At 36.8% G+C, this 27,996-nt stretch overlaps 1 protein-coding gene across 2 annotated transcripts; it reads left to right on the forward strand.

The window, feature by feature from the left end:
• The first annotated feature begins 99 nt into the window (after positions 1-99).
• wgn (Tumor necrosis factor receptor superfamily member wengen) lies at positions 100-27,950 on the forward strand. Of its 2 annotated transcripts, XM_077430461.1 has the most exons (4): positions 235-391; positions 4,315-4,844; positions 9,882-10,010; positions 27,623-27,950. In XM_077430461.1, the coding sequence occupies exons 2-4, from the start codon at positions 4,322-4,324 to the stop codon at positions 27,691-27,693; spliced, it is 723 nt and encodes a 240-aa protein (XP_077286587.1). In that variant the 5' UTR covers positions 235-391; positions 4,315-4,321; the 3' UTR covers positions 27,694-27,950. The 2 variants fall into 2 exon arrangements, with proteins under 2 accessions (XP_077286588.1, XP_077286587.1); XM_077430462.1 differs by lacking the exon at positions 9,882-10,010 and having other exon boundaries at positions 100-391; positions 27,623-27,900.
• The last annotated feature ends 46 nt before the right edge of the window (positions 27,951-27,996 follow it).

Raw genomic sequence — 27,996 nt, forward strand, 5'->3', positions numbered from 1 at the left:
TTGTCGCGGAACGGTTTGCCACCCCCTAGATCTGGGCCTGGTGACGATCGACGGATAGCAAATTTGCTCTTCTTTGTACGCGTAAAAGCTGCACCATCTAGTGTGCTGTGTTATCTCAAAGGACCAACAAAAACCTTTTTGCACTGGTTGCTCAAAATCATTCTAGAATGCTCAAAACTGGTTGGCGACGACTGATTCGAGTTCATTTGAGGAACTCCTCGATGTCCGTTCTTCGTAGCTCGTAGTTAGGTAGCTGGCGCGATTCAGTCTGGTCTGGCTCGTATTGTGGTTTGGTCGTTCTTGTGCTCCGACAAGTTCTGGGTTTATCGGCGTTCCTCACTCGGCGCGCATCATGTGAAGCACTTTTCAACCGGCCATCAAAAGCGAAAAGGTCTCGCATTTGTTCTCTCCTCTGTTATGTTATAAATCGAACGGTTATTATGAATTGTACGAGCTTTCAACTTCGACTTCAACTCTGCTCTGTGGTCAAGGACGGCCACAGAGTTGTTTATGTAGCGACGCTTCCCAACGAACAGTCCCCCGTGAGCTATTGTACAAATTGTGACTTTTGTTCAAGACTTTCTTTTGTATGCCTAGCACTTTTATTGTAAATTATGCTTTGTAAAGAGCACTTTTTTTTAAATCGAATCTAAAGTCAAATCGACAGAAAACATTTTGTACGTGGACTTTATGTCAGTAGCGTAACTAGAAAATTTGAGCCCGCATGCAAATGTTAGCAAAAAGTCCCCCCATTAGTACGTGTTTTTTTAAATTGAATTGATAATTTGACGGGCTGAAAACGAGACTGGTACAAGTGAAATTTAAAAAAAAAGCTGGTTTAAGTGCTAAAATAATACCATTTCATATATGCTATTTTAGCACTTAAACCAGATTTTTTTTTAAATGTCACTTGTACCAGTTTGGTTTTCAGCCCGTCATTTATATGTTCTTATTCTTCGCCTTCAAAGCCGCAAATCCTGCAATTACATCTTTCAATGACATTTTAGACGCTTCTTCATGTTCAATTGATAATATTGCTAATTCCTTGAGCCTGAGTTGTCATCAAACTTATTTTTTAGTTTTATTAACTTAGTAGAAAGGAAATTCAAAAATCATGTTTAAAAAAACAGTAGTAAATAACGTTATTGAAAATCGACATGTAATTTGTTGCGTATCAAATTTTAACCAGTGCTTCTTATTAGTAATATGAATAATTTTAAGAAAAATTTTACGACTTCCAAGACTTTTATTTGTTAAAATTCTGGTATTTTTATTTAAAAACCGTTTGGGCGCCTAAATGGCCCTAAATGGGATCTAAATGGCCCGCATGCACCGCATGCCCGTGCGGCATAGTAGTTACGCGTCTGCTTTCTATTCTTTCTTATGATTAAGGATCTGCGATTGAGTTTCTGTCATACAATAATAATAATAGACCTCTCAATTTTCCGAGAAAGCAGGAGTGCAAAAAAAATGGTCGACAAAAGTTCTCCATAACCATTTTGTGCAATAATTTTCCTTCAACTTTTCCCGCCAAAAACACCACTCGTTTCATTGACAAACATTTCTACATATGTATATTGGTTTCTTAAAAAAAGTCATCTAAAAACTAACTTGCTGTAATTCGAAGATGTTGGACTAAATAACTAAATTGGATAATGTAACTAAAACATAAAAAATACACCGTACTCTCAATATGTATACAGGAATGGAATTCATCAAAAAACGGATTATCCGTGATAGTTCCATTAATTGAAAATACATATGTATGTATGCCAAAAATGATGTTAATTAGTTATATGAGTCCTGAAGTTCATATAAATAAGTTATTCCTTTAAATATGGTATTTTTTCACAGACAGTGCAATTTTATTTGTATTTTTTCGTTATAGTAAAATATCTAGTATTCACAATACTGGATAATTGGCTAACGAATAAATAACCCGAAGCCCTTAAGAAAATTAAATTTTTTGGTCAATTTGAAATTTTTTGCTTAGTCGTTTATCCCACGTAGATTTTATTTATGAGTTTTCACACTACATAGTCTAAGTTTATGTGCATATTTTGTATTTAATATGATAATTTGGAAGATAAATTGTGTATTAAATTGCAACAAACGTCCAGAGGCATTCGGTTGACCAACTCACCTGGTGGCACTTCGCCAGAACCAAGTCTTCTCCGACTAATTGGAGTTTATAACAATCGTTTAAGCTTTCTAAACCGATATTTTTTCATCATATCGACTTATTTTATACAACTGATGTTTTGAGTCATGTTCACTAGAATTAAAGTGGGTTTGTACCATACTTATGGTATAGACATTGTGCTTCATAAGTATGTAGATGCAAGTAAGCTATCCATCTTCCAGTTGGTCAAGTCAACCCACGCGTAATCAACAAGAATTGCAGAATTTGCGTAAATAACCAATGTAAAACGGTTGTTAAATGGATGTCCGTCGTCGACACAGATTGCTTAAAATAAGCCAATGTGGTCCGATGTGGCCTCTGCGTTATTTTCGGTGTACGAAATGGAACAATGTTTGGCACCCATGGGACACCTCAAATCAAAAGATTATTATCGTGCAATGATTATGTACAAAACGTTAAACGTGCTAGCCGGCAGTCAGCAGTTCCTTTCAAGTTCCGTCAATAGTGCAACGTTCGCTTGCAGAATGCCAAACTGCAAATAAGGTGCATTTGCATTGCATTTTGGTGTCGGCAAAGAGCAGACGACTTTGGTAGACTGTGCGCTTCTCTGTGGAATTGGCTATTTTAGATAATGCGTTTTGAGTTGCTACGGGGATGCTTTGATTGTTCTGTTGAGCTAATTATGAAACTGCTATTTGCTATTATTAGAAGTAGAATATACCTAAATCAATTTAATAAATGCTTCAATCTGGAATATCACCATCGTCATTATGCTTCATCTACTGCTAGATGAAGTACATAAGTACTCCCTAACACACTTCTATTCTAATGTAATCCGAGCAACATCTATTTTATCAAAAACTCTAATCCCTCATTTTGACTTCGTCTACCCATCTCATTTATCCTTTTGCAATCTGTTGGGTACCATTCAAACATTATCTCTTAACCCTTTGAGTGCTGACGTCTTTTCTGTTAAAAGCCAACATTTCCAACTAGAATTATTTAGAAATTCAATAGAAAGCAGGTATAAAAATTATAGCTAATCCAAACAAACCAGATCACTACTCTAGATAACTACCGTCGAGGATTTCGAGTTTTGTAAAGGTGTGTTTAGACTCTCTAATATATCTTGCAACAATATAAGATAAATAAAAGAAGTCTATTAATAAATGTATTTTTCCAAAACCAGTTCGATCTTCCTCATTGTTGTTAAAATTTAATGCTCACAAGTTGAAACACTGCTATGGTTAAAAATTCAGAAAATCCGATATAAACCTGTCTTTATAAACATTGACACGGATTACACGACCCATGTTCGATGTATTTTTATTCAATGCTACCTGGAAAGGCTTAGCGGGTAGCAGTAGCGGCTCGTGAGAATTCATAGTTGGGGGGCTGCAGAAATTAATCGGGTTGTAGTAGCTCGTTAACCATACCAGTGATCAAAAGAAAACAAAAATAGCATGCGTATGTACTGTACTGGGAGGACTGCAGCCCCGCAGCCCACATGGACGAGCCGCCACTGGCGGGTAGTATTCTTGTTTAGTTTTGGTAGTTACTACATAGTTAAAAACCGGTTTTGGTGCCAACGATCGAAAAGCGCCAGACAGATTGAACCACAGATTAACTGGATGGCTGCTTTAAACGCAATTCTCGACTTCACGAATGAAAAATTGCACATCAGATGACGAGTAACCTTTCGATGTGCATAGATGCAATTATTAAAATGGTAATTATTAAAATTGAGTTGGATCTTTCTGGCGAGTTTAATAAGGCAAAATTCGGAACTAAAGTATCAGAAGCACAGAACGTATACAGGGTAGGTATGTCGGGACTTCGGGTAGATTTCGCTTAGTGTAAGTGCGAGCAGTGAGCACGCATAAGGTACACGTGTCGTTAATCTGTGGTTCAGTCTGTCGGGCGCTTTTCGATCGTTTCGGTAAGTCTCATATTTGTATCTATCATTATACATATCTTGAAATACTGGCACTAGGGATTCTTAGAATATATAGTGTTCTTAGGATATTTTATTTAAATTTTCCAAGAGGAAATGTTCTTCCACAAAGGTTTCTAAAAAACATCATATGCTTCTTCTAAAAGTACCTCCCATAAACTTCTATAGTGCCTCCTAGGTCCTGATAATGATTTTTATAGAGATTGTGTTGTTGCAGTGAGGTGATGCTGGCATCGGTGTGGGAGACCGCTTTGGTATTGGCTGCTAGTCTAGCAGCAGCCGAAGGTCTAATTTGCCGGCCAGGCCGCACCTGGTGGAACTCCGAGAAAGCCAGCTGCCTCGAGTGTCGCCGCTGTGAGCCTCCACTTCTGGTGATACGTCCCTGCGAGCACCACAGAGATGCTGAGTGTGCCCCGATCTCAGATCTCCACATCGACTGGTCGTGGCTGGCTCGACCCCATCACAACAGACACCATCGTCGACCGGAAGAGCACAATGAAGACCAGTCGACGATGTCCTCGGGGTCTCACGAATACGACGATAATTCAGTGCAAGTGCTCGCGGACGCTGACTCCAAGTACTATTTGCCGGTCACCAGTGACCATGGTGGATCCAGCAATGACAATCAGGCCATCACTATGTTGTCGTTGGCCATAGCGATGTGCATTTTGTTTCTCGTGCTCGTAGGAGTGTATTCTGTGTACTACGCGAGACAGTGGAGGATCCTCAAGGAGAACTTGCAAGCCGGTGAGTGATGTCTTCCAGTATTCCTATGCTTTTCAGAGTAAACTTATCAGCGAGGCTTCGGCAAAATGTTAGATTTAAAAAGCAATGGGCATATGATGAGTAAGGACCGGCAGACAAGATGCTTGACGGCTAAAAAATGGTTAAGGGCGAAATCACACAGGAAGGAACGCAGCACATGGTTTTTTTAAAATACTTTTAAACATGCGAAAGAAGTGTGGCATGCCTTACACATATTCATGGCACGCCTAGCACACACCGTCCCAAAATCACCCCCTGGAGTGTTTTCGGTAAAAATTTATCCTTGTATTTATTCTTGCTTGACAGTGATCGATAGCGGTGTATCCCATATTTGAAGAAATGTAGGAGAACCCCCATAGTGGAGAGCCAAGCACACGACGTGCCGTTCTTCCCTGTGTGATTTCGCCATTTCTATTGTCAATTTTTGTTGTCAACCATTTTTACTTTATCAATGTACTTTTTTTTTGCTCTCCTGCTTTCTCGGACAATGGAAAGGTTTATTATTATTTTATGGTGGCAACTCGACCGCCAATCTCTAATGATGAAAGGTTAAAGGAATGCTGGAATGGTAACCCAATAGAATGTTTTAGGTAGAAGGGAGCAAGGTAGTTCACTTGTGGGCTGTCTATTCAACTAAGAACAATGTTTCTACCCCAGAATAAGGAAATGAAAGGGTGTTATCGACACTGGTTCGAATTAAACGGTTCTCTTGGTATACATACGTATTTCAAAATATGTGTAATAGAATTGTGAGTCTTGCAAAGTAGAAATGCGTGATCTGGAAAACAGTAAAAATGAAGATTTTGAAAGGAAAATATGATCCAAGTTAGTTTTAATTGAAAAATATACGTTAAGATAAATATTTTCAAAACGTTTAAATCTTGTATTTTTGAATTACGGCGAAATTTAAATATGATTTATATTGGCGTCTAAAAATCTCGGTCGTCGTCCGAATTATACATATATATATGTATGTATACATATGTATGTATTATAAAATACACAAATACGCAAAACTGTTTACATTGTATTTTAGGCAAGCTGCCATTGCTTAATTTTTGTAACTTTCCATTTATTTTTTTGTAACTTTACCAATGAGCGCATATTTATTTTAACGCCATTAAAATGTTGGCAATTGTACAAAATCGCGTACGCAAACGATCGATCGTACCCGATTGACGCCTGTTTACGTGAAACGCGTTCAAATTTTGGCGTATTTACCCCCGGAATCGTCTCGTTAGATGACATTTGTAAATGGTTGGCAGCCGTGTATCTGTCTTGCGAACGCGTGGATTGGCAGCATGGAAAACGCGGTTGATGGACAACACGCGCGCGCGAAATGGACGACTTCGTCTTTAGCTTATTCCACTTATTATTATGTAAATAAAGAGACATGCTGCTGTGTAGCCCAATTTTGTCGCCATTTTATTACAATTGAGTATAATCACCCCGAGCTCGTTGTATAATTTGTCAATGGTTTCCAAGAATTGTGTCTGGACACCCCTGGTAATTAATTATGACGCGTCTACACAATGGGCACTGCCATATTTCGTCAGCTGAGATATTTTTGATAAATTAATCGCCCCGACTATTCAACGCATGGTCATCCTAGCATTTGAACTCTGTTTTTGTAAACGAATCAAACGATTTACTAAATCAATAAGCATTCACTGTCTCCTCCGTGTCTATTCAAATATTTTCAACGCGTACATGCTATATAAATTTTTATTTTATTTGCCTGCGTTGTGCGTCCAGTGAGATGCATTTTAAATGATCTTACTGCAGATATAATAAAAATAAATGAAATGTTGAAATGTATAAAAAATGCATTTTTCTCCGACCATCTATACAGTTGTCTTTGATTAATCTCAATTGAAACTCGAGCAAGGAGAATTGAGATGGATATGCTGCTGCTCTATAACTTAATTAAAATGGTACGTATCTCATCTCCTTGAGATTTAAAGTTACAGCTACACTCGTAGAAGTGTTTGAATTGAATTTACTATCAATTTTATGATATTTGCTTATCTAAAAAGATTTTGTTTAATGTGTAGGCTTAGGCGTGTCGTCCCGGCCATACTTCATGAGCTACTTCCGGTGTGGCCATCTTCCTGTTTGTTTAATTAAAATACGCTTCTTTAAAATGCCATCTTACTTACAATGTCGCTATCTGCTTATCACCTTCCGCCGCCTATATCTTTCATGTTTAAAATAATATCAATAGCACATAAACAATGGTTGAATTATTAATATGTACCATACTTGTACTTATTTTTAATATGAACACTTCGTATACTTATACGTGTAACATAAATCTTCTGAGTAATACCGGCTCGACACGATGCGAGTAGCTTGGACCAAGTAGCGTGGACGAATAACATAGACGCCAAAAGCGGTTACATCAGCTGTTGCCACGCTGCGAGTAACGTCTAAGCTACTCGCATCGTGTCAACCCCATTATAAGTGCCGAAAAGGTACGTATCATCAAATTTACGGGGCAATATGACTTTTCTTCCAATGCGTTGTATAACTTATTTAGTAGGACTTTTCTATGCACCGTTCAGCCGTCTAAGCGACAAACTAGTTAATTGTGAGAAACAGGTTCAGCACACTTGGATCACGTGTCTATATTTATAATATACTAGTTGTTTTGCCCGGGGACGCGACAATTTTAAGCAAAAAAAGTTACTTTTTCCATTAAAATAGAAAAATTTAGGATTTTTGAACATTTTGTCGCTTGAACATTATTTCCGTGGACATTTTGTCGCGTGACCATTTTGTCGTGGGTACATTTTGTCAGTGCACTAATTTTCGGGTACATTTTGTCGTTGAACCTTTTGGACTTGCACCAATTGTCGTGTAACCGTTTTACCCGGCTTCGCTCAGTATTTGTAATATAAACAGCGTAAACATGGCGAATCTAATAGTAAATATGCATTTGTTTTTTTATTAAATTTATTTGAATCAAAAGAAATTATTTGAATCGAGGTGCGAAGAGACACCTCTGTGACGGACAGTACATATAAGTTAATTATAAATTTTAGAGTTAAGTAATTAAGATATATTTTTTTAAATTAGCTTGATAGCTAATATATATATATAAAATAAATAAATAAATGAAAAAAAAATCGAATCGTCGTCATAGAAAGTTTGTTTTGTTTTCGAAGTTCCCACACATACTTGAATACATATATGCATACAAAGTCTCTTTCGAAATTAAATGGGTCTACCTCACGGGACCGAAAGTGAAAAGGTCGAAAAAGCAAATATCGGAAGGCAAAGATCGAAAATCGAAAGATTTTATGTCGAAAGATAAAAAAAGGGTTCATGGTAAACGGTACTATGTATATATAATATATATCAGTGGCATGCGGTGAAATTATCTCTTTTTGTCATACAGCCTTGTTTAATGTGCGCGCGCAGGATACGGGAGGAAAAGCCTGTTCCTCTTGTTCCTGTTGTATCCTGCTCGCGCAAATTAAGAGGATGTACGACGGGGGGATAGAGAGTTTTACCGCACGCCACTGATATATATATATATATATATATATATATATATATATATATATATATATATATATATATATATATATATACTAACCGTTTTTCATATGTATGCATGATAAACGAATATTTTCGACTTTTTCACGGTCACCCAAATTATATATTAGAACATATAAAAACGGACGCGATGTGTGTATGTGCCAGACCGTGGATACACATCCGCGTGGTCGAGGAGACGCGGGGAAGCGTGGTAGTGGGGAAGTGGAAGGGTGTGGAGTGTCATGTGACGTCAGGCCGAGCGACGGGTGACACACACACCCAGGCTCCCACATTCATTCATCATTACGAACGGTTTGGATTGGTGAGCGTGTAATGCGCGCACTTTTTACGATTAATATTACGTGCGCGCGCGTCTATAAATTACCTTACATTATATTTATATGCAATATATAACTTTATTTTAATTCTTGTATCAATTCCTTTCCGAAACCACCCGTTGAAATCAACGGGCACATCACTAGTCTAAAATAAATTCGATGTTGATTTTCCGAAACATTATATTTGGAATGACTTGCGAGTTGAATGCAATATTTGATATATCATTTCATCGAAACACTCGAGTGGATATAATCGTAGAAACGAATTGAACAGTCGTTAAGTACTTCAGATGATGTTTTAATGTAACAATTACAATCAATCAATGAAGTCATTTTCTGGCGCTAAAATAACCATGGCATGATTTATGATGTCTGGTCTGGCGCCTGTGTTTGTGTGATTTTTTTGTTTTTCTGTTGTTTAACCATTATCCTTTGTGCATTCAATGAAAATCTGTACCCAAGATTACAGAAACACTATTTCCTACATATTCGAGTTTGTAAACGCTCGTTGTTCGCAATTTAAATTTTCTACCGTTTAAAATTCCAAGCAACGAAATGACCTTTCTTTCATTGATTATACAATTTGCCAAGAGCATTTGGTCACGTATTCGTTATAACAGTTATTGTCATTGATCGGCTTCAGCGTAGCAAATAAACCACTCTTCTATTTATAACTATGTAGATTGTTCCATTGTCAGGAGCCGTTTACTGAAATAGATTGAAAAATTTGCTGCTCGTATCATTTTGACATTCGAGCGTGTCTGCTTGCGAATATTTTTTTTTTTTTGCACTAGGCCTGTATTGCATTTTAGTGCACATGCCAACAATAAGGCCCCTTGTTTTATGTGTCAACAAAAAAACTTTTCTTGTCGAGATTTATTGTGAGAAACCGCAGTCTTCTTTTTTTCCTCTCGAAGAATTTGCAGTATTTGCACATGTTGGGATGAGGAAACGTTTTTGTGTGCATCTACCTAAATGAGATGCTTGTGCCTTCCATCTCGTGTGTTCAAATACTTTCCGTTGATGTTATTGTTTATTTTAATGTCCGCACTTGCCGTTTCTGCATTTTAGCTCGTCTTTCCGTTTCAGGGCGAGTCTTTGTTTGTTTTTTATTATATTTCGATGTTTAAATTTTCAGATGTCGAAGGCTTATCGACAACGATAAGCTTGATGATGGCGTCTGCCGAGGCGAACGAGTGTATAACCCCTGCAGGATCCCAAAACCATTACAGCAACATTCGCTGTGCTTATTTGGAGCAATTACTCGGTAAGCTTCCAGAACTTCTTTTGTCGAACGCGGATTTATCGTCCCGTTCGTTACTTCTCTTCTTTTCTTTGGTTGTGGGCTCTTTCCTCTAACATCTCATGTACAATTTCTTCCCCAGTCTTCGTTGTTGCCCATCGACCACTCGCATACGTTAACTGTTGTTGCAAACGTTACAAATATGGATTCCTACCGGTGAAATTGTTCAAAGGAAGCGAAAACTTATTTGAAATGTTGCGTACGTTTAATACACGTAGTATAGTAACCACAAAAGTGGCCACATGGGTGGCACTCCCCTTTTATGGTCGACGAACACTCTTGTAATCTAATGATGTCTCCAATCGATGTACAGTTACTGATTTAAGCGTGCTCGCAGTTCATTGTCTTCTTGGGAAAATTTTTATTGTTAGTATTGGAATTCAATTTTTCATCTAACGTATACCACACCTCATTGTTTTTTCGAGAATGCTGATGTGAATGCGAAATCATTCTCTAAATATGTATGTATCTATCAACTGTTGGTTGGTTGGTAAACGTAGACCCACTACACTATTGTGTAGCATAAAAATATGAGTACTAATAAGCCATTTTAGTACTCACTGAAAGAGAAAGTACTAATTAGTAATCAGAGACAAAGTTTAGATAACCGAAAAATTGTGACATCAGTTTTCTCAGAAAGCTATATAAGATTGAGCTCAGAGAAGAATACCATTTTTCCAATTATAGTTTCTTGCTGACATAATTATTTCTCTATTTTGTACTTCAGCTACCCGTCCTCACAAATTCAGAACAAATTCTATATAAAATTCACATTTTTTAATGGGCTGTTCACATATTTATATGTATAAAAAATAAGCTTATTTCAGAATATACTAATTCAAGATGTGTTTCTTTTAAATCTAATCGCATGTTTGTGGCAACATGGTCTCTTTTCTTATTTAGGGATGGTATTCAGTTAATTTACGCAAACAAACGTTTATAAACGTGCACGCAGCTCATAACCCATATGCCCCTGCTATAAAAAATAGCTCAAAATATCTTAAAGTGGTACCAGTTTTAACTTTGACTACAGCTTGGTAAATGCCATGTGTTTGTATTTGGATATGGGTCTAAAATCTACTCGTTTCGGTTTATAGTATCAATCTATTCCATTTATAGTTGTCTATTCTGGTTTCTTCTATGTATCGGGACTCTAGTCAGATTAAATAGTATGTAATTTAGAAAAAAAATGTGTAGTTAATTTAGATTTATGAATTTCTCAGTACTTCAGATAGAATTTAGATAAATAATTCGTTCATGGATATCCCCGAGTGTGTCTAATGAATCTGATCTACATGCATAGCTGCGATTAATCTTGGACATTTTCTTGCACCGAGCGACACATGTTTCCTCTGCTGTTCCTCTTCGCGAAAGACGAAACTTTCTTATTTGCCAGCTTCTCATCCGAGTGTACAAATCGCCGGCGATTAATTTACTCTTTTGCCTCTCGAAGAGGACACCAAGGAGGGCCAAATCGTCCGTCAACTTTCTGGCAAACACATTCGTGTCCCCGCTTCGTCTTGCCCTTCTTCACCTTGAATACCAATTCGCGTTTTGTCTATTAATGGAAAACGGACATCACGTTTCGCATGAATAAAGCCCGAGCGAAACGTTTCTGTCGTCAATTCGATCGTTAACGGTCGTAAAGTTTTGAACCGTTCGACAGCCACGAGGTCCTTCATTCACTGTAATTCAAAATCCCATTATGAAAGAAAGCATGTGAAGAGTCTTCAAGAGCTGAAGAGTGTCAACAATACGTAGGTGCGGCGACAGAAAAAAATCTCTTGGAGTATGCACTGCTTGAACTGCGAGGAGTATCCATATGTATACCCAACTGCAAATGCGTGGGACACGTGCATGGCGAAAATACTGCACCTAACCAGTTTCCACGCGTCAACTAAATTAATCGAAACGGAAAATGACATCCAGTGGGAGTATACCTACGAATATAATAACCCTTTGGTGACTTTCAGTTAGAACTTTCAAGCAAACTAAGAATTAATCTTTGAAAATGGGACTTGATGAAGAGCTTTATCTCAATCATGTGTGGAAGTTGTCGCAATTTTGGCGATGAATCTTGCTTGGAACCAAATCTCGAAAGTGCCACCAGGATCAATCTTTGACAATAAACGCTTCTTTTCCAGACTCAGTAGCTTACAGAATTTAACATTCAATATTCTATTTTTTTTATTTATTTTTTATTTACATACATACATATATACCAGGAAGGCCTTACAGGTAAATCCCAATGCGCCTTCCTGGCCAATTACAAATACAAATGCAGAATTTTTATTACAAGTCGTTGAATTGCGAGACACTGAAAAACTCGCAAATTAACGAGACATCATAAATTTTATTGTACATCAATCAAACTTCAAATAGTGGTGACATAGTAGGTAGGAAGGATTTTTAGCCAATTTTTTTTCCGGGAACCGTTTCAACAATGAAATCAGAGAAAATTGGCAAACTCTGATAGGAAACGATCAACCTGGAGTCACAAATCCAGGTCTGACCAACAGCATACTCTGAAAAATTCATTTTCATTCAGGGATTGAACCCGGCACCTTCTTGACGCTAAGCAGAAGCTTAACGACCGAGCTATGCTGCTGGCTATATATGTACCAGGAAGGCTAAATAGGTAGACCCCAATGCGCCTTCCTTGACAATTAATGACAAACATTGCAGCGTTTTTATTACATTTTTATTTCGAGAGGCTGAAGGACACGAAATTAGCAATTAATTAATTAATGGATTAATCCATAGAGACATCTATGCATTTAGACTTGTACATAAATTGGCAAAATCTGATAAATTGGCAAACTCTGATAAGAAATGATCCACTTGGAGTCACAAATATCCAATTCTGACCAAAAGTATTAAAAATTAGCACGGGATCGAACCCGGTAACCTCTCGGTGCTAAACATGAACGCAACCACCGAGTTATACTACTGGTTAATATATGTATGATGTTCTCTCGAGCACCATTCTAAGAATATGTTCTACATTAAGCAAAAGCACATTAGAATTATGTATTATGTGCTCTGAAAATAGCACTGGAATAAGTGTTGGAAACAATAAAAGCTGTCTTCACTCCCAACTTACATAAATGTTTAATATTAAATGCAACACGTTTTTAATGTTTCAAAAGTATCTTTTTGTTTTCGTAAATTTGAAAACTTTTGACTTAAGAAAGGTTTTGATTAAAAGTATGTTCAGGCAGTTTGATACTGCTAAATGTATGAGAATTTTTCAAGGCAACTTAAGAAATTTCTTTAGTGAGGAATCAGGGTCGCGCCTGCCGTATGTACAAATGTGTGCAATGCACACGGGCGACCGAAATATAAAGGCGACTGAAAGAAATGGAGTCGAAAAAATTATATTCTCTTGTCATCCGGTCCTGTTCAGAACTAAACGTTTTGGTTTTCTGGTTAATTTTTATTGTGATTAAAATTTTCAACACTATATATTAAATCAATAAAAGGAGGTTTGTAAAAATGCCCCTCTGTCTGAAGAAAAAGATCTTCGATCAATGCGTTTCGCCAGTGATGGCGTATGGATGTGAAACTTGAACACTGAACGCCAAGATGCTACACAAAGTTCAATGCACTCAAAGAATTATGGAACGCTGTATGCTCGGCAGAACGAGGAAAGACAAGAAGCGGAACACGTGGTTGAGAAGTATGACAAGGGTAGTGGACATAGTAGATAAAGTAAAAAGATTTAAATGGCAATGGGCGGGCCACCTGGTTAGAAAAATGGACGGAAGGTCAAAATAAGTGCTTGAATGGTACCCGAGAGAATGCAAAAGGGTAAAAGGAAGACCGCAGGGAAGATGGGTAGACGAAATAAGGAAAATGTGTGGGGTGAAATGGATGAGTATGTCGCAAAACAGAGATGAGTGGAAGCTTGTTGGAGAGGCCTTCATCCAGCAGTGGATGATGAATGGCTGTAGATGATGATTTTTGGTACATAAGGTATTTTTGAACTACTGGCATGCACTTCATTTTTTTGTATTAATATGATTTGTACAATTGCTGATAAAATTAAAGAGCGACTGATTTAATTTTGCACACAGGCAGCCGAACTTCTACCCTGTGAGGAATTGTGTATAAACGTTTAGCTTAGTAAATAAACATAAGCACTTAACTAAGCTCAAATTGTTTTAACACTTTCAATGCTGAGCTAGAATCCGTGCTATGCTGATATTTTATAAAATAGCTCTATTTCACAAATGTTTTGACAGTGTGGAGGTCTAGACAGTTCTTGTAAGGCGCGTCTACCTGCATCTTGCATAAAGCACGCTATACAGTACCAATATTTAGGGCGCGATCACACAGCGAGGGAGCGGTATGGTGTACGCGGGATATATTTTTTAGATAGTTTTAAACACACACAAAATGTAGGGTCATACCCGGTATGATACGCCGGATCTTACGGGATCGTGCGGGATCGGAGCGGTCTCGTTGAAATTCTATAGAATTGTTTATACTAACTTGACGGTGATATATACCAATTCGTCGACCCTCGGACGACGCTTGACAGTGATCGATAACGGTGTATCCCATATTTGCAAAAAAATATAGCATAACTTGTCGGAATAATAAGATTATAGAAAATACAAATTACATTAAGGATTTCAAGCTTTTATTGTTTAATAATTCAGTTTTAAACTTAATTAGTAAACAATTAACAAAAATAGACAAACAAGTGTCCGGTTTATAACAACAATTGACTAATATTTCCGGGTAGGTTTAAGAATTAAATACTCATTCGATACTTTCATAAACAAACTCTGCGATCACGGACAAAGATGTATTCAGCATAAAGGGTTTTATGTAGTACACTAATTGTTTACCGGAACCAATTGTTACTAAATAAACAGAAATGACTAGACAATGGACTCAAGTTTTTTGGTACAAAAACTAAATACGTACTTAAATCCCTAATACCATCAACAGATAAACGAACAAAGATGTTTTTTACGTAAAGGGCTATAGTGCACTCAATATGGACTGTAACTAATTGATACTGAATGCATTTCCGTATGAATGTATGTATGTACATGTCGATACAATAACATGTTCGTTTAAAGAGAGCCCATTTTTACTTTATTTTATATCAAGAACAAAGTATTTTTTATTTATACTTTTTATACTCAAGAAAGTGGTGACTGCAATTGCAGTTTTGCGTTTAACATCACAAACAGTTCGTCTTTTGAGCTCGGTCATCGCAGTTCATAATATCGGTACATCGCAGTTCATAATGTCAGAAAAATTAATAGAAGTTGTGCGACAGTACGAATGTGTCTATGACGTCAGATCCGTAAAATATAAGGACCAAAACATTCGCAATGAAGCTTGGGAGGAGATTTCAAAAAAATATGGGATACACCGTTATCGATCACTGTCAAGCGTCGTCCGAGGGTCGACGAATTGGTATATATCACCGTCAAGTTAGTATAAACAATTCTATAGAATTTCAACGAGACCGCTCCGATCCCGCACGATCCCGTAAGATCCGGCGTATCATACCGGGTATGACCCTACATTTTGTGTGTGTTTAAAACTATCTAAAAAATATATCCCGCGTACAGCATACCGCTCCCTCGCTGTGTGATCGCGCCCTTATTCATTATTTTCGCTAGTATCATCTTCTTCATCACTAGTTCATTTGAGCTCAAAAATGGATTTCAAGCAAATCCGGAGTTTGTAAACCCTATAAATAATTTGATGTTTTTTTTGACATTCAAGACTTGCAAGACATGCAAGACTGAAAGCAAGTCGCATTGTCTCTATACACCGTAACATAAGAGTCTAGACTAGAAAAGTCCCCTAATTATCCTTCGACGAATTGAAGGAATACATAGATCTTATATACAAATCTACGGTCGCAAGAGGGATAGTCCTGATTTTAATAAGCACTTCCGTTCGGCATCGGTTTCAGCCGTCAGATTTTGTAAATGTCGTCGACGTGGACGGGGGCACGTTCTAATGGAGTTCCTTGGCTATTTCTGTTCTACCTTTGGACCACTTCTGTACGGGAAGCACACGTCAAATTCACTGAATAAATGTTGGAGCACGCGGACGAAAATTACTATCGATAAATGCGTTTTCTGGCGCGCATACCTTCGCTATAAACGAACAAGGTGCTATATAATACATATAATGCGTAAACACAGGAAACGTATCGTCGGCAATAATCTCCGAAACGGTCGTTATTGCAACGATAGAATCCTGTAATGTACCTTTGGTATGTGTGTATATTGTACTGCTGGACAGACTTCCGGCAATTTGACGTCAAACGGTCTAAATTTGAATTCAGATCGACTCCCGAATGTGCCAATGTTCATATAACCCAAATACAATATTCAAATTTGATTCGTTTACAAAATATTTACAATAGATCTAAAGCGCACGAGTCTGGAATACCTGCTGCTATTAGTCTGTGGCTGCAATAAATCTCCCAACTGATTGCCCAACACATTACGTGTGAGTTCTTAAAAGCTACGTGGGTAGTAACGATATGGTTACACTCTAACTGCTAAGCCATGAACTGTCAAAGTTTAATCGGAAACTGGTGACAGCTCCTCGCTTCCTGTCTCGTCTGTTGCTTCACTATAGCCGTAGTTTTATTCGATTACAGTTGGTCTTGTCGTGTCGCATCACTATGCTCGTAAAAATAAATGATTAGTTATTGAGAAAATCTTTAGCCTTACTTTCAAATAAAGGGAAGTTGGGGATTTATAGGTCTTTTGTAAATATTTCATCCTGATCAACCAAATTATTGTATTGATTTTAAACACTCACCGTACTGTGGTGGATAGCGAGTGACCAGGACTTACATTTTATTTTATTTCTCCAAATATGTACTGAATACAGGATCTTCGTATTTCACGCATTCCTCATTGAAATCCATGTGATTCGAATTATTTAATTTAATTTATTTTTTATTTATATATTAGCCACAGACATATGACATTACAAAATACTCTAAGGGTGAAATCACACAGCCTGGGATGTGGGATTTGTTTTTTTTTTAGATTGTTTTAACCGCTTAGCTGCCCAAAGCGCCTTAAGGCGCAAACAGCCGTATCTATTACACGCTCAGCGCGTCGGCTGGGCGTCTAAACGGTTAAACATATAGAAAAATTGTGGCATACGTGGTACCATACCTGGTACAAACGAAACATTTGAGCTGTTTCGTTGAAATGTGTAGTAATGTTAATCCTTTCTTGACAGTGATATATGTACATATACCAACACGACCCTATGGACCATTTTTGATAAATTTTACCCTTGCTTGACAGTGATCGATTACGATGTATCCCATATTTGAAGAACTTGTCGATAAATATCCAAGTCTGACCAGCAGCATTAACGATTATACTCGGAATAAATTCTTTTCAATCGCGGTCAGCTCACGGGATCAAACCCGGCGACCTCTCGATGCTTAGTATCAACACAACCGCCAAGCCATGCTGCTGCTGGCTAATTATGTCATCACGAAATAAAAATATCAACATTAATAATTATTTTCGCGGGAAGCCCCTTGTAAACGTGCCTCACAGATTTGAAAAATAGGGGGAATTCACTACGCGCCGCGCTCAACGGTCAATGTGAGAATGATATCCGCCTTGAAATGACGGCACTGCTTCAGCCGTTACTTTTTCATTTCTTGCTCTTATTTTATATTATTCGACCTTGAATACATGATAACATGATTTTTATAGCTAATTACAATAATTTACCTCGCATATTTTTAACTTAAAACAGACATTTTTAACTAGAAACTTGGCGTCCATCACAGTGGCTAGCGGATTTATTTAGCACAGTAAAGCAAATTATAACAAAAAGGCTTTCTCGGTCGACAGAAAGGTTGCTCGTTGCTGAAAAAAGTTGCCACATAAATACATATATCTGGAAGCAAGTCTCGTCTGCCGCAGCATGGCTCGATGGTTGGGCTTTTGCCTAGCACCGAGAGGCGCCGGGTTCGATCCCGTGAGTTGACCTCGATTGAAAATAATTTATTCCGAGTATATCTGTGATGCTGCTGGTCAGACTTGGATATTTGCGACTACGGGTCGATCGTTTCCCATCAGAGTTTGCCAATTTTTCTGATTTCATTGTTGAAACGGTTCCTCGATTAAAAATTGGCTAAAAACCTTCCTACCTGCTATGTCACCACTATTCGATTACAATTAATGTACAAGCTAAAATTCATAGATGTCTCGTTAGTAAAAATGCAGCATTGTTTGTATTATAATTGCCCAGGAAGGCGCATTGGGGTTTATCTGTTAGGCCTTCCTGGTATATATGTACATATGTATATAATAAATAAATCTCTTCGTCAAGGAGTTGCCTTACGCTTCTTTTTATGCACATTGCATACAACTCATACATTCTTTTGACACATATTTTCCTCGTTCGTATCACATGTGCATTAATTATTCGCAACTAACCTTGACCGATTATTTAGTAATTTTGTCTCGTCTTGCTTTGCTTCCTTTCCTTGCTATTGCGACACTGTCTTGATTTCCTATTAGGTATTATGTATTTTTTACGACATCCTTTGACGGACGCAGCTGCTATTCGTTCTTCTTCTCGTATGTAGTTTTCGCGTCAACTTCCCAAAATCCCAGACGTCTGCCTTCCGGGAATTCTCACCATTACATTTTTATAATTGAGATTTCCCTGATTTTATTCTCGATGCTGTCGGTCGGAAGTGTTGCTGGCAGTTCATCCAACGTCTGTTTATATTTATAACCGACGTCAGAATTCAAATAAAATATAGTTTTGTGAGGAAGTGTTGCCCGCCCACCTACGAAATCAAAGGAACTTCCAACAATCGTGGCAGGAAACGTTTCCAAAGAAATAAAAGTGAAAAATTCGTTTATTGATGAAAAAAAAAATGATGATCCGAATGCCGCAAAATTGGCACGCGCTCATTTACTACTCATTCTTTTGGGTGCAATAATAGCTTTTTTCGTCGAATTTGTAAAATTTAATTCCGAGAATTATGATATGCATTTGTAATATCTAACGGTAAATTTTGCATATATGATGCAACGTATGTATATATTTTACGTATGTATAATCGATTTTTTTCCATCTTCAGACGACGACGGTCTTCTTGAGCGCACTCCATATACGCGTTACTATACTCCGAATTGCTATTTAAAAAAACATCGACTGATTATCATCATCATTGTATGATTTATAGCATTAACCTTCCAAATACTGCATATTTTTGATAAAATTATCAAAAATAAAACACATCTTATCATTTTGCTTATTGAAATGTCTTTTTTTGGTAAAACTCCTTCAAATTTCTTCATTCTTCATGAATAACATAACATCCCACCTTTCATAAATACTAGAACATTTTTAATATGAGCTATTATATTTTAGGTTAGTGTCCACATTTTTGCAGATCTCCCTTTCTATTTCATTTATTCATTCTATTAATATCTTTGGAATGTAATTTGGGATTTTGAGCATGCAGTCAAAGTGTTGCTGCGTAAGGGTGGGTTCAGGGATCCAATTTATAGCTCAAAATCAATTCACAGCATTTATCCTACGACTCAGGAGGTCCACACGGAACCTTTTAAAGGCCGAGTAGTTGGAACATCCTCGAAATTTCCCATAAACTCGGAATTCTCTACAAACGTTATTCCATACAAACTCTGAACTCCCTTTTCCATTGATCTGAAATTCCTACGTTACAGTACATACATATATTTAGTCGTGGAAGTTAAATCACTTCTCGTAATTGCGCTGCTTTATTTTTCGATGACAATATTCGTCATGGACTCATCCAATCAATTGTCCTTCGTTTTCTCATCTAACTTATATTCTTCATTTTCTAACGAAACGCAAATATAAATATATACCGATACGTTTATAATGTGTCCACTCGGAGCAATTTGTCCATCGATAATTTGATCGACTCACATAAATTTGACTCACATAAGTCAGATGCAATTTTGGAATCACTTTGACTTATAGAAAACAAAAAGTATTGTATCTTGCTACGAACTAGGTTTTGCTCAGATTGTATTGTGTTGTGAACAGCCTTGTCAGTTGGCTGACAAGTTGCCCAGCAAATTTATTAATTGAAATTGAATTTACTGAGCGATAAATTGACAAATTGCTCTGTGAGTGGTCTAATGTTGTGGAATCTAGTATTACACATAAAAGGATACAAAAGCTTAATCTATTTATAATTATAATTCAGTGTTTAGTTATGATTGAGTACTTCGACTGGTAAATATTGGCTATATTGAAGACATGACACGTGTCGCATTGAATTTCGCTGACATTGTTGTATCGAAATCGACGACAGTGCAGGGTTATAAAGGATTCTCTCACGATCGAGGTCGCGTTTGAAGCTCACATACCAAACGACATTCGATCAAATTGAAATTACGACACGACGACCAATTACAAACTACAAATGGCCTGCTCACCTGCAAAAACGGAAGTCGTAGTATATTCGATCGGACGATTAATATTTACACATAGGACGAGCACACTCTCGGAACGGAACTTGTGCGCAGTTTTTCGAATCGTCACACCAAAAACCGTTCTCGAGCGGTGACCAAACTACTGTCCTATTTGGTCAGCCATTCGATCGATTGACTTTCGTTTTCCCAAATGCGATTCGAGTATGCCAAATATTCCGGAGACTTTTCGCAGGCATCCTTGAGAGTTGAGGTTCCAATTCCACACGCCGATTCGTTTCGAACGTGCTTGTTCCAGCACTCTGATATAATCGCCATACTATTCGCTACATAATCAGTTGTTTTCGCATCGAGAATACAAATGGCATGTGCATACGTTGATGGAATTGAAATTGGCCTGCTCGTACGTACACATGTTTCCAATTGCATCGCGTTCGACCTGGGTGTGCTCCAGTGCATGCCAGTTGATATCGCTTTGAGCAGTGGCGGACTGGCCATACAAGCCAACATGCCCGATGGCATGTGGGCCCCCCCCTATCTGTTAGAAAATATGGGCCCTCAGTAAAATTAAATAACGTTTTTTTAACTATTTCACGTATGTAAAAATTTATAGGATATTGCACTTTGGGACCTAAAGTTTGGGTATTTCAACAAAACAAATTTCTTACGATATACACAAACAACTACTACCTGCTTTAACAGCCCAAGGATCGGTTAACTTTTTTTATTAGGCTCGAAATATAAGTTTCAACATTTGCGTGGGCCCTTTTGCCGGGCCCATTTCCAACCTCAAGATTATGTATATACCAATACCTATGTAACAACTACCTACTGAAATAAAAATGGGAATAAACAAATTTCCGTGAATAATATAAACTGAATTGCTTAGAACAATTTTGATAGGACGATTCATCAACCAGCGATTAAAACTTCATACTTTCAAAATAACATTTGATTATACTTATATACGATATAGATTTAAATACACAATTTTAAACAGTTTCCGAATATAAAATCTATTCCTAATCTAGACACATCCATGTATACAGGATATATGATAGAAATATATAATATATACAAATTTTTTTAACCCTGGGTGGGCCCCCTTTAACTTCTGGCATACACTGATTTCAGTCCCAGTCCGCCACTGGCTTTGAGTATATAAATTCGGCGAAGGGGCTTCGTGTTCAGAATGCTCATGGTTCATATCTCTGAGATCCAAGTTATACAAGCTGGTTTCAATTGGTGTACGTGTGGGTGGGCAGATATGTATAATCGTAACTTTTGGGTTAAGTTTGATCAGTGAGGTATTCAAATTTCAGTTTGCTTGTTGTTCGTTTGGTGAAGTGCCCATGGATTATGTTTAGATTTGTGTCGGTAAATATGTAAGCTTAAGTGCTGTTTTATATGGAAAATGAATTATGTTTATTAATATCAGTTAGAGCTATTTTTGTATTTATCTGTCTACTATGGTTCCACGACGAAACGTCTAACGACACAACGTCCACTAAAAAATTATATATGTAGCATTTAGATGTCAAATAACTGCCTCAGCAGCTTTCCCATCCGATTGGTTTTTAATTAGCACCTATTTAAGCCCAGATACAAAGCAAATAAAATTAAAAAATTATAATATAATATAAATAACTCATGTTATACATATTCTTGAGACATTCTACATTCTACAATACATCAAAGATTACAAATCTTTCTAGAATCCAGATAAAGTTTTGGGTGCAGTAGTTTATAAATCTTTTAAATCTAGTTTTATTTGATTTACACCTACTATAATCAAACGTACTGTCTTTTTGAGCTTAATAATAATTGTGAATTGTTGAAAATATGCTTATTATTATGGCCATGGTTCTCACCCACGAGTTTCTCTTTTGATGCGATCTGGTTCAAGTTTCATTAATACGATATTATCATTATATTTTGATATGTAAATATGAATAATAAATAAATAAATATAAATAAAACGACAATATTTTTGGTCAGCTTCTGGGTAGCAGAGGTGTTTTTTCAACCATAAGAAGACACGCTAATTTGCAGACGAATTAAATTGATAGAAAATACTATTTGTGTATTTTATTTATTTTAAGTTTAAGTTGGACCATACAAAAACAGTAGCATTATAATAATAGCAGATATAGTAAAAATATCAAATAATAAAATACAAAGTAGAGAATGTCTTGCGCCGATAGCCAATACAAATATTTAAGAACGAGTCGCAAATACAAAACATCCCTGCGAGGCCCAAATAGAAGAGAGAAAATCAAAATTCCACTTATACATTACATTCAATTATGAAAATAATAATGAGCGCAGGCTATCAGACAGGTTAGGTTAAATAATCTTCGATAACCTACGCTCACTGAGGTGAAAAATATCACATGAAAAGTTGGATAGGTCTTGGAAAATGAGCCATCCGATAAAGCAGTGTGCGATCAGGAGGTACAACCATCAAATGATGATGTCTACCACGCACATAATTATTAGGGACATACAGTACGAACTGTTCCAGCAACAACGGGCATGACGTAATACCACGTAGTAGCTGGAGAACGAAACGAATTAATGAGAAGTTTCTCCGAAGTTCAAGAGAATTGTACCCAAGCATGCCTAAAAGGAAAGGAGTAGGGTAGAGAAATGGGTAATACCACCAATCTTTCCTATGTAGGAAGAGAAGAAATGCTTTTTGCACTTTCTCAATCATTAGAGAGTAGCTTGCGTCATGCAGATTCCATACAATTTGTAGCGGTCTCCGTGACGAGCCGGAATGTGAAATTACCGAAAACGCAAATATAGGAAGGCAAAGATCGAAAATCGAAAGATTTTAAGTCGAAAGATCAAAAAAAAGGGTGCATGGTAAACGGTACATACTCACTTAATTTGCGCGAGCAGGATACAACAGGAACAAGAGGAACAGGCTTTTCCTTTCGTATTAATGTGCTCGCGCAGAATACGGGAGGAAAAGCCTGTTCCTCATGTTCCTCTTGTTCCTGTTGTATCCTGCTCGCGCAAATTAAGTGAGTATGTACCGTTTACCATGCACCCTTTTTTTATCTTTCGACTTAAGATCTTTCGATTTTCGATCTTTGCCTTCCGATATTTGCGTTTTCGGTAATTTCACATTCCGGCTCGTGAGGTAGACCCAATTTTTAGATCTACCAGTACCCAAGAGATTCTTGAGTTAGTATGACTGTGGTATGTAAATCTACAAAGAAGAACGCTTTGATAAAAACCTTTCTTAAGACAACACTTCTAAAACCATGTACTATAAAAATGCTAGATGCTAGTTTTATTCTTCTCTTTCATCTTCTTCGCATCTAGTCATACTGAATATCCCCTCTCAGTGTTTCAAACGGCGTCAAATTAATTTATAGCGTTTGAGCCTGTCCACGTGAGTGAATCTAATAAAAATGTTTTCGAAAGGATGAAGGGCCCGGCGACTTCCGCAGAGGACCTCTCCTCAATGAGGTCTATTGAGCATGGAGGGCACGCACAGCCGTACGTACCCAAAAGACAAAAGTTTTCGTTTCCATCGATTGCCTATTGTTTCACATGTCCACCAAAATGTCGGTGTTCTTTGAAATCGAAACGACGACAATTCCGAATCCTGTAAGCGGCATCACTTTAACAAAATTCAAAGCTTAATTAGAGCTTTGTGTCACATTTGTACGTTTCGCTTACCTTTATTTCGGATCCCTCGTGTAGCATTCGACGTGTGTCGTCGACGTCAATGTCATAGTGTAGATTGGCCTTAAAAAGATCTCGGGACCAAAAAGTCATGTTAAATCATCGGTTAAATGCAACTATGTATGTACATAGTAGACGTGTTTAAAATTCCGTTCGGATCATTTCGTCTGAGCGCTCATCCCAAATCATCGAGCACCATTGTTGCGCATTTTGTTCGGCAAAAACCGTTATTATTATCTATTTAATTTTCGATTCTAACGCCGCATTAAAAGTCGATTTGGGGGGTTGAATCTTGCGTAAATATTATTGTTGGAAAAATAAATAAAAAAAAATGAAACTGTTCTGGTTCGTGTTGGGAATCGACCGCGATGCTAAATTTAGGTTCGACGTCAAATCCCGTCATAAATATCGAATCGATAAACAATCATAAATGCGCGCTATTTTTCAATTTTCAATACGTCCTGGATGTCTGGGTTTGTTCAGCGTGGATTTGTATACACGATGTCTTCAAAATTAGAAAGCGCTTACTTGTTTTCGAAAAGCTACAGTTTATTGTTCTAGAATTCCTTTTATATTCCATTTCTATGGCGAAAACTCTGCATTTGCAGCAACAGTGACACAAAAAGTTTTGTTTGGAGCAAACCAAATCTACTTAATTCTTTGAATGCTGACCAACACCGATCGTCGTTTTGCCAACAAGTCCATCAGCCTGAACTGTGTAAAAAATAAACAAGAATACTACCCGCTAAGCCTGTTTTAGTAGGTAGCAATGAATAAAAATGCGTTGAACATAGGTCGTGTAATCCGTGTCATTCATTTGTCAATGTTTACAAAGACCAGTTTACACCGGAATTTTAGAATTTTTAACCATAGCAGTGTATTACAGTGTAATACTGCCGAGTATTTTAGCTTGTGGCTTGGCATTTAGATTATGAGCATTACATTTTAACAACAATGAGGAAGATCGAACTGGTTTTGGATAAATACATTCATTAATAGACTTCTTTTGTTTATTTTATATTGTTGCAAGATATATTAGACAGTGTAAACACACCTTTACAAAACTCGAAATCCATGGCGGTATTTATCTAGGGTAATGGTAATTGGTATCTAAATACTTCAAGTCGGAAATGTTGGCGAAATTTTCAACAGAAAAGATGTCAGCACTCAAGGGGTTAAAAATGGTATTTCCGAATCTTCATTTAACGAATTATACTAAAATTGTATTGCGACATAATCACCTAAACAAACTGTAGCACTTCAAAACATTTTAAAGTGCTTTCTGAAAAATCACAAGCTTTGGATATGAACACTGTTGTAAATGAGCACTTTTTTGGCAACTTGAATTTTCTTCTTATAAATATGTACATAAAAGCATTCGTACGGTTCATTTATATGTAGATCCAAAAACTAGTTTTGTGTTTACATAAGTATAAGCCACGTGCATACGTTAATGTAAAGGTCTATGCACACTGGCACAGCATATACCGCCAACTGCACGTAAACAGCAGTATTATTTAGTATATTTTATGTATATGGACACATTTATGTGTTCCGTAATGTGGCGTGGGCGTAACAGCAGTAGCCGCAAAATTTATTCATATTATTTATTATTTATATTTTATTTATATATTTTATTCTAAACAGACAATTGTGGCATAACAGGAATTCCTAAAGTGCCACAATGGTCAAAAAACATAACACAAAAAAAAAACAAAATAACAATTAAACACAAATCAATACACAACGAAAATAATACACCCATCAATTATACATAAAAAAAATACATTTGAACATAAACATAAATACATCCATACATAAACATAAAAAACAGCATTTAATAATTACAGATAGAGTAAAAATATCAAATAAAAAAATATATAGCATAAGGAATGCCTTGCACCTACAGGCAGTTTCAATAAATATGTAAGAAACAACTACAAATACAAAACATCCCTGTAAGGCCCAAATGGAAGAGAGTTAATCAAAATTTCACTCATAAATCACAATCAATCATGAAAACAATGATGAGCGCAGACTACCAGATAAATGGGTTAGAGTAATTTCCGACAATTTACGCTCACTAAGTTGGAAAATATCACATTCAGTCTCGGCAGCAACGATTTCATTAAGAAGTCGAATAGCTCTTGGAATAGGAGCCATTCGAAAAAGAACTGTGCGGGCAGGAGGTACAGCCAGCAAATGATGATGTCTACCACGCACATAGTGCTTAGGGACATAAAGTATATACAGCATAAAGTATATACATATTATACAGCAGTACATATCGCCGTAATGTATCAAGTAAAGCCAGTTTTCTTTGGCCACTGTAGAAATATTCACGCACGATGTGACGTCATAGTAGCGAGTGCATGCCTACTAATGAAAGTGCGCATGCGCATATGAATATTTTCGGAAACGTCATATTGGGACATTATTGACTCGAAGATACGACGCAAGCAATATTGCGCCGTATCGTTGCGCTCTCTAATGTACATATGTATGTGTAAGCTGATTTTGCCTTAAACTTGGCTAAATCTTGTCTGAAAGTACGCTAATGTATAGTATGAATAAAAATAGTCTTTTCCGTGCACTGCTGTGCTGGGGTGTTGCCTTGGAGTGCTGGATAGTCTGAATAGGCCTTCATCCATAAACAATCTCAGTCAGTATACAATTCAAACTTACTAGACTCTTTAATGGCTCTTTGTAAAAAAAAATAATAAAATGGAATCAAAAGGCAATAAAAAGTTGAAATTAAATATAATTTACCTATAAATAGGTTTTGCAAACTTTGCAATATTTTTTATTTTACATACATATATATCAGGAAGGCCTAACAGGTAAACTCCAATGCGCCTTCCTGGTCAATTACAAACATTGCAGCATTTTTATGACATAAGTCGTTGAATTTGGAGACACTGAAAAACTCAATGAATTTAAACTTGTACATAAAACATATTCAAATAGTGGGTTCTGGATTTGAATGTCGAATAAAAGACTTGCTATAAAGTCTTGTTTAATTTATCCCTCTTCACGATCCTCCTTTACATGAATTCCCACATATGTATATGTAATTTGATTTGGAAATCCATAAAAATTGGTAAAATAAAAATGAAATGATGACCAGGTAATCCTTCCTACCCACACCTTGCGAATACAAATGATTAAAATACTATACTTGAATATCTAAATTATCATTTGACAACTTGTTATCTTGAGAGCTATAGAAATACGATAGGTCTAATAGTCGAGTTCTAGATGTTAAGTTTTCGCATACATCATCGTAAATCATGAAAATTATGTGCATCAATTGCTCGAATCAGCTCTTCGACTCACGTTCATCCTTTGTTTTGTGCCACCTGCATCCGTTTCTTGTGTGTAAAATTATGCAATGATTTTTTTCTGTTTTGTTTACAGTTGGGAAAGGCAAAGATCGACCATTGGGACCTGGTAACGTCTACATCCAAGAGAACAACAACACTTACTGACCAAAACGATCGTCGAGCGATTGATGTACTTATCAAAGAACGAAAATGACGAAGTTATTACCTGAAGATTGTTGTTGAAAATATTAATTTCCGTATATTGTATAATTATTATTTAGTTATTAACACGCTGTATGTAAGATTTGTCGCTTATGTTGTAAAATGTATTTATGTACAATTTTTAAATTAAACGAAAGAAGTTAACTATGCTTTTTTTTTCTTTTTTTTAATAAAATACATGTAAAAATGAGAGTATTCCGAAATTGTGATTATTTCTGTGTTGGGTATTTTTGTTCTGAATGCAAG

The sequence above is a fragment of the Arctopsyche grandis genome, chromosome 5 (assembly GCF_051622035.1).
Source record: "Arctopsyche grandis isolate Sample6627 chromosome 5, ASM5162203v2, whole genome shotgun sequence".
Classification (NCBI taxonomy): domain Eukaryota; kingdom Metazoa; phylum Arthropoda; class Insecta; order Trichoptera; family Hydropsychidae; genus Arctopsyche; species Arctopsyche grandis.

Excerpts from the sequence above, each read along its gene's own strand:
- wgn (XM_077430461.1), top strand. The coding sequence starts at position 4,322 with ATGCTGGCATCGGTGTGGGAGACCGCTTTGGTATTGGCTGCTAGTCTA. Across the intron at positions 4,845-9,881 it reads CAAGGAGAACTTGCAAGCCG|ATGTCGAAGGCTTATCGACA; the intron begins GTGAGTGATGTC and ends TTAAATTTTCAG. Across the intron at positions 10,011-27,622 it reads TTATTTGGAGCAATTACTCG|TTGGGAAAGGCAAAGATCGA; the intron begins GTAAGCTTCCAG and ends TTTTGTTTACAG.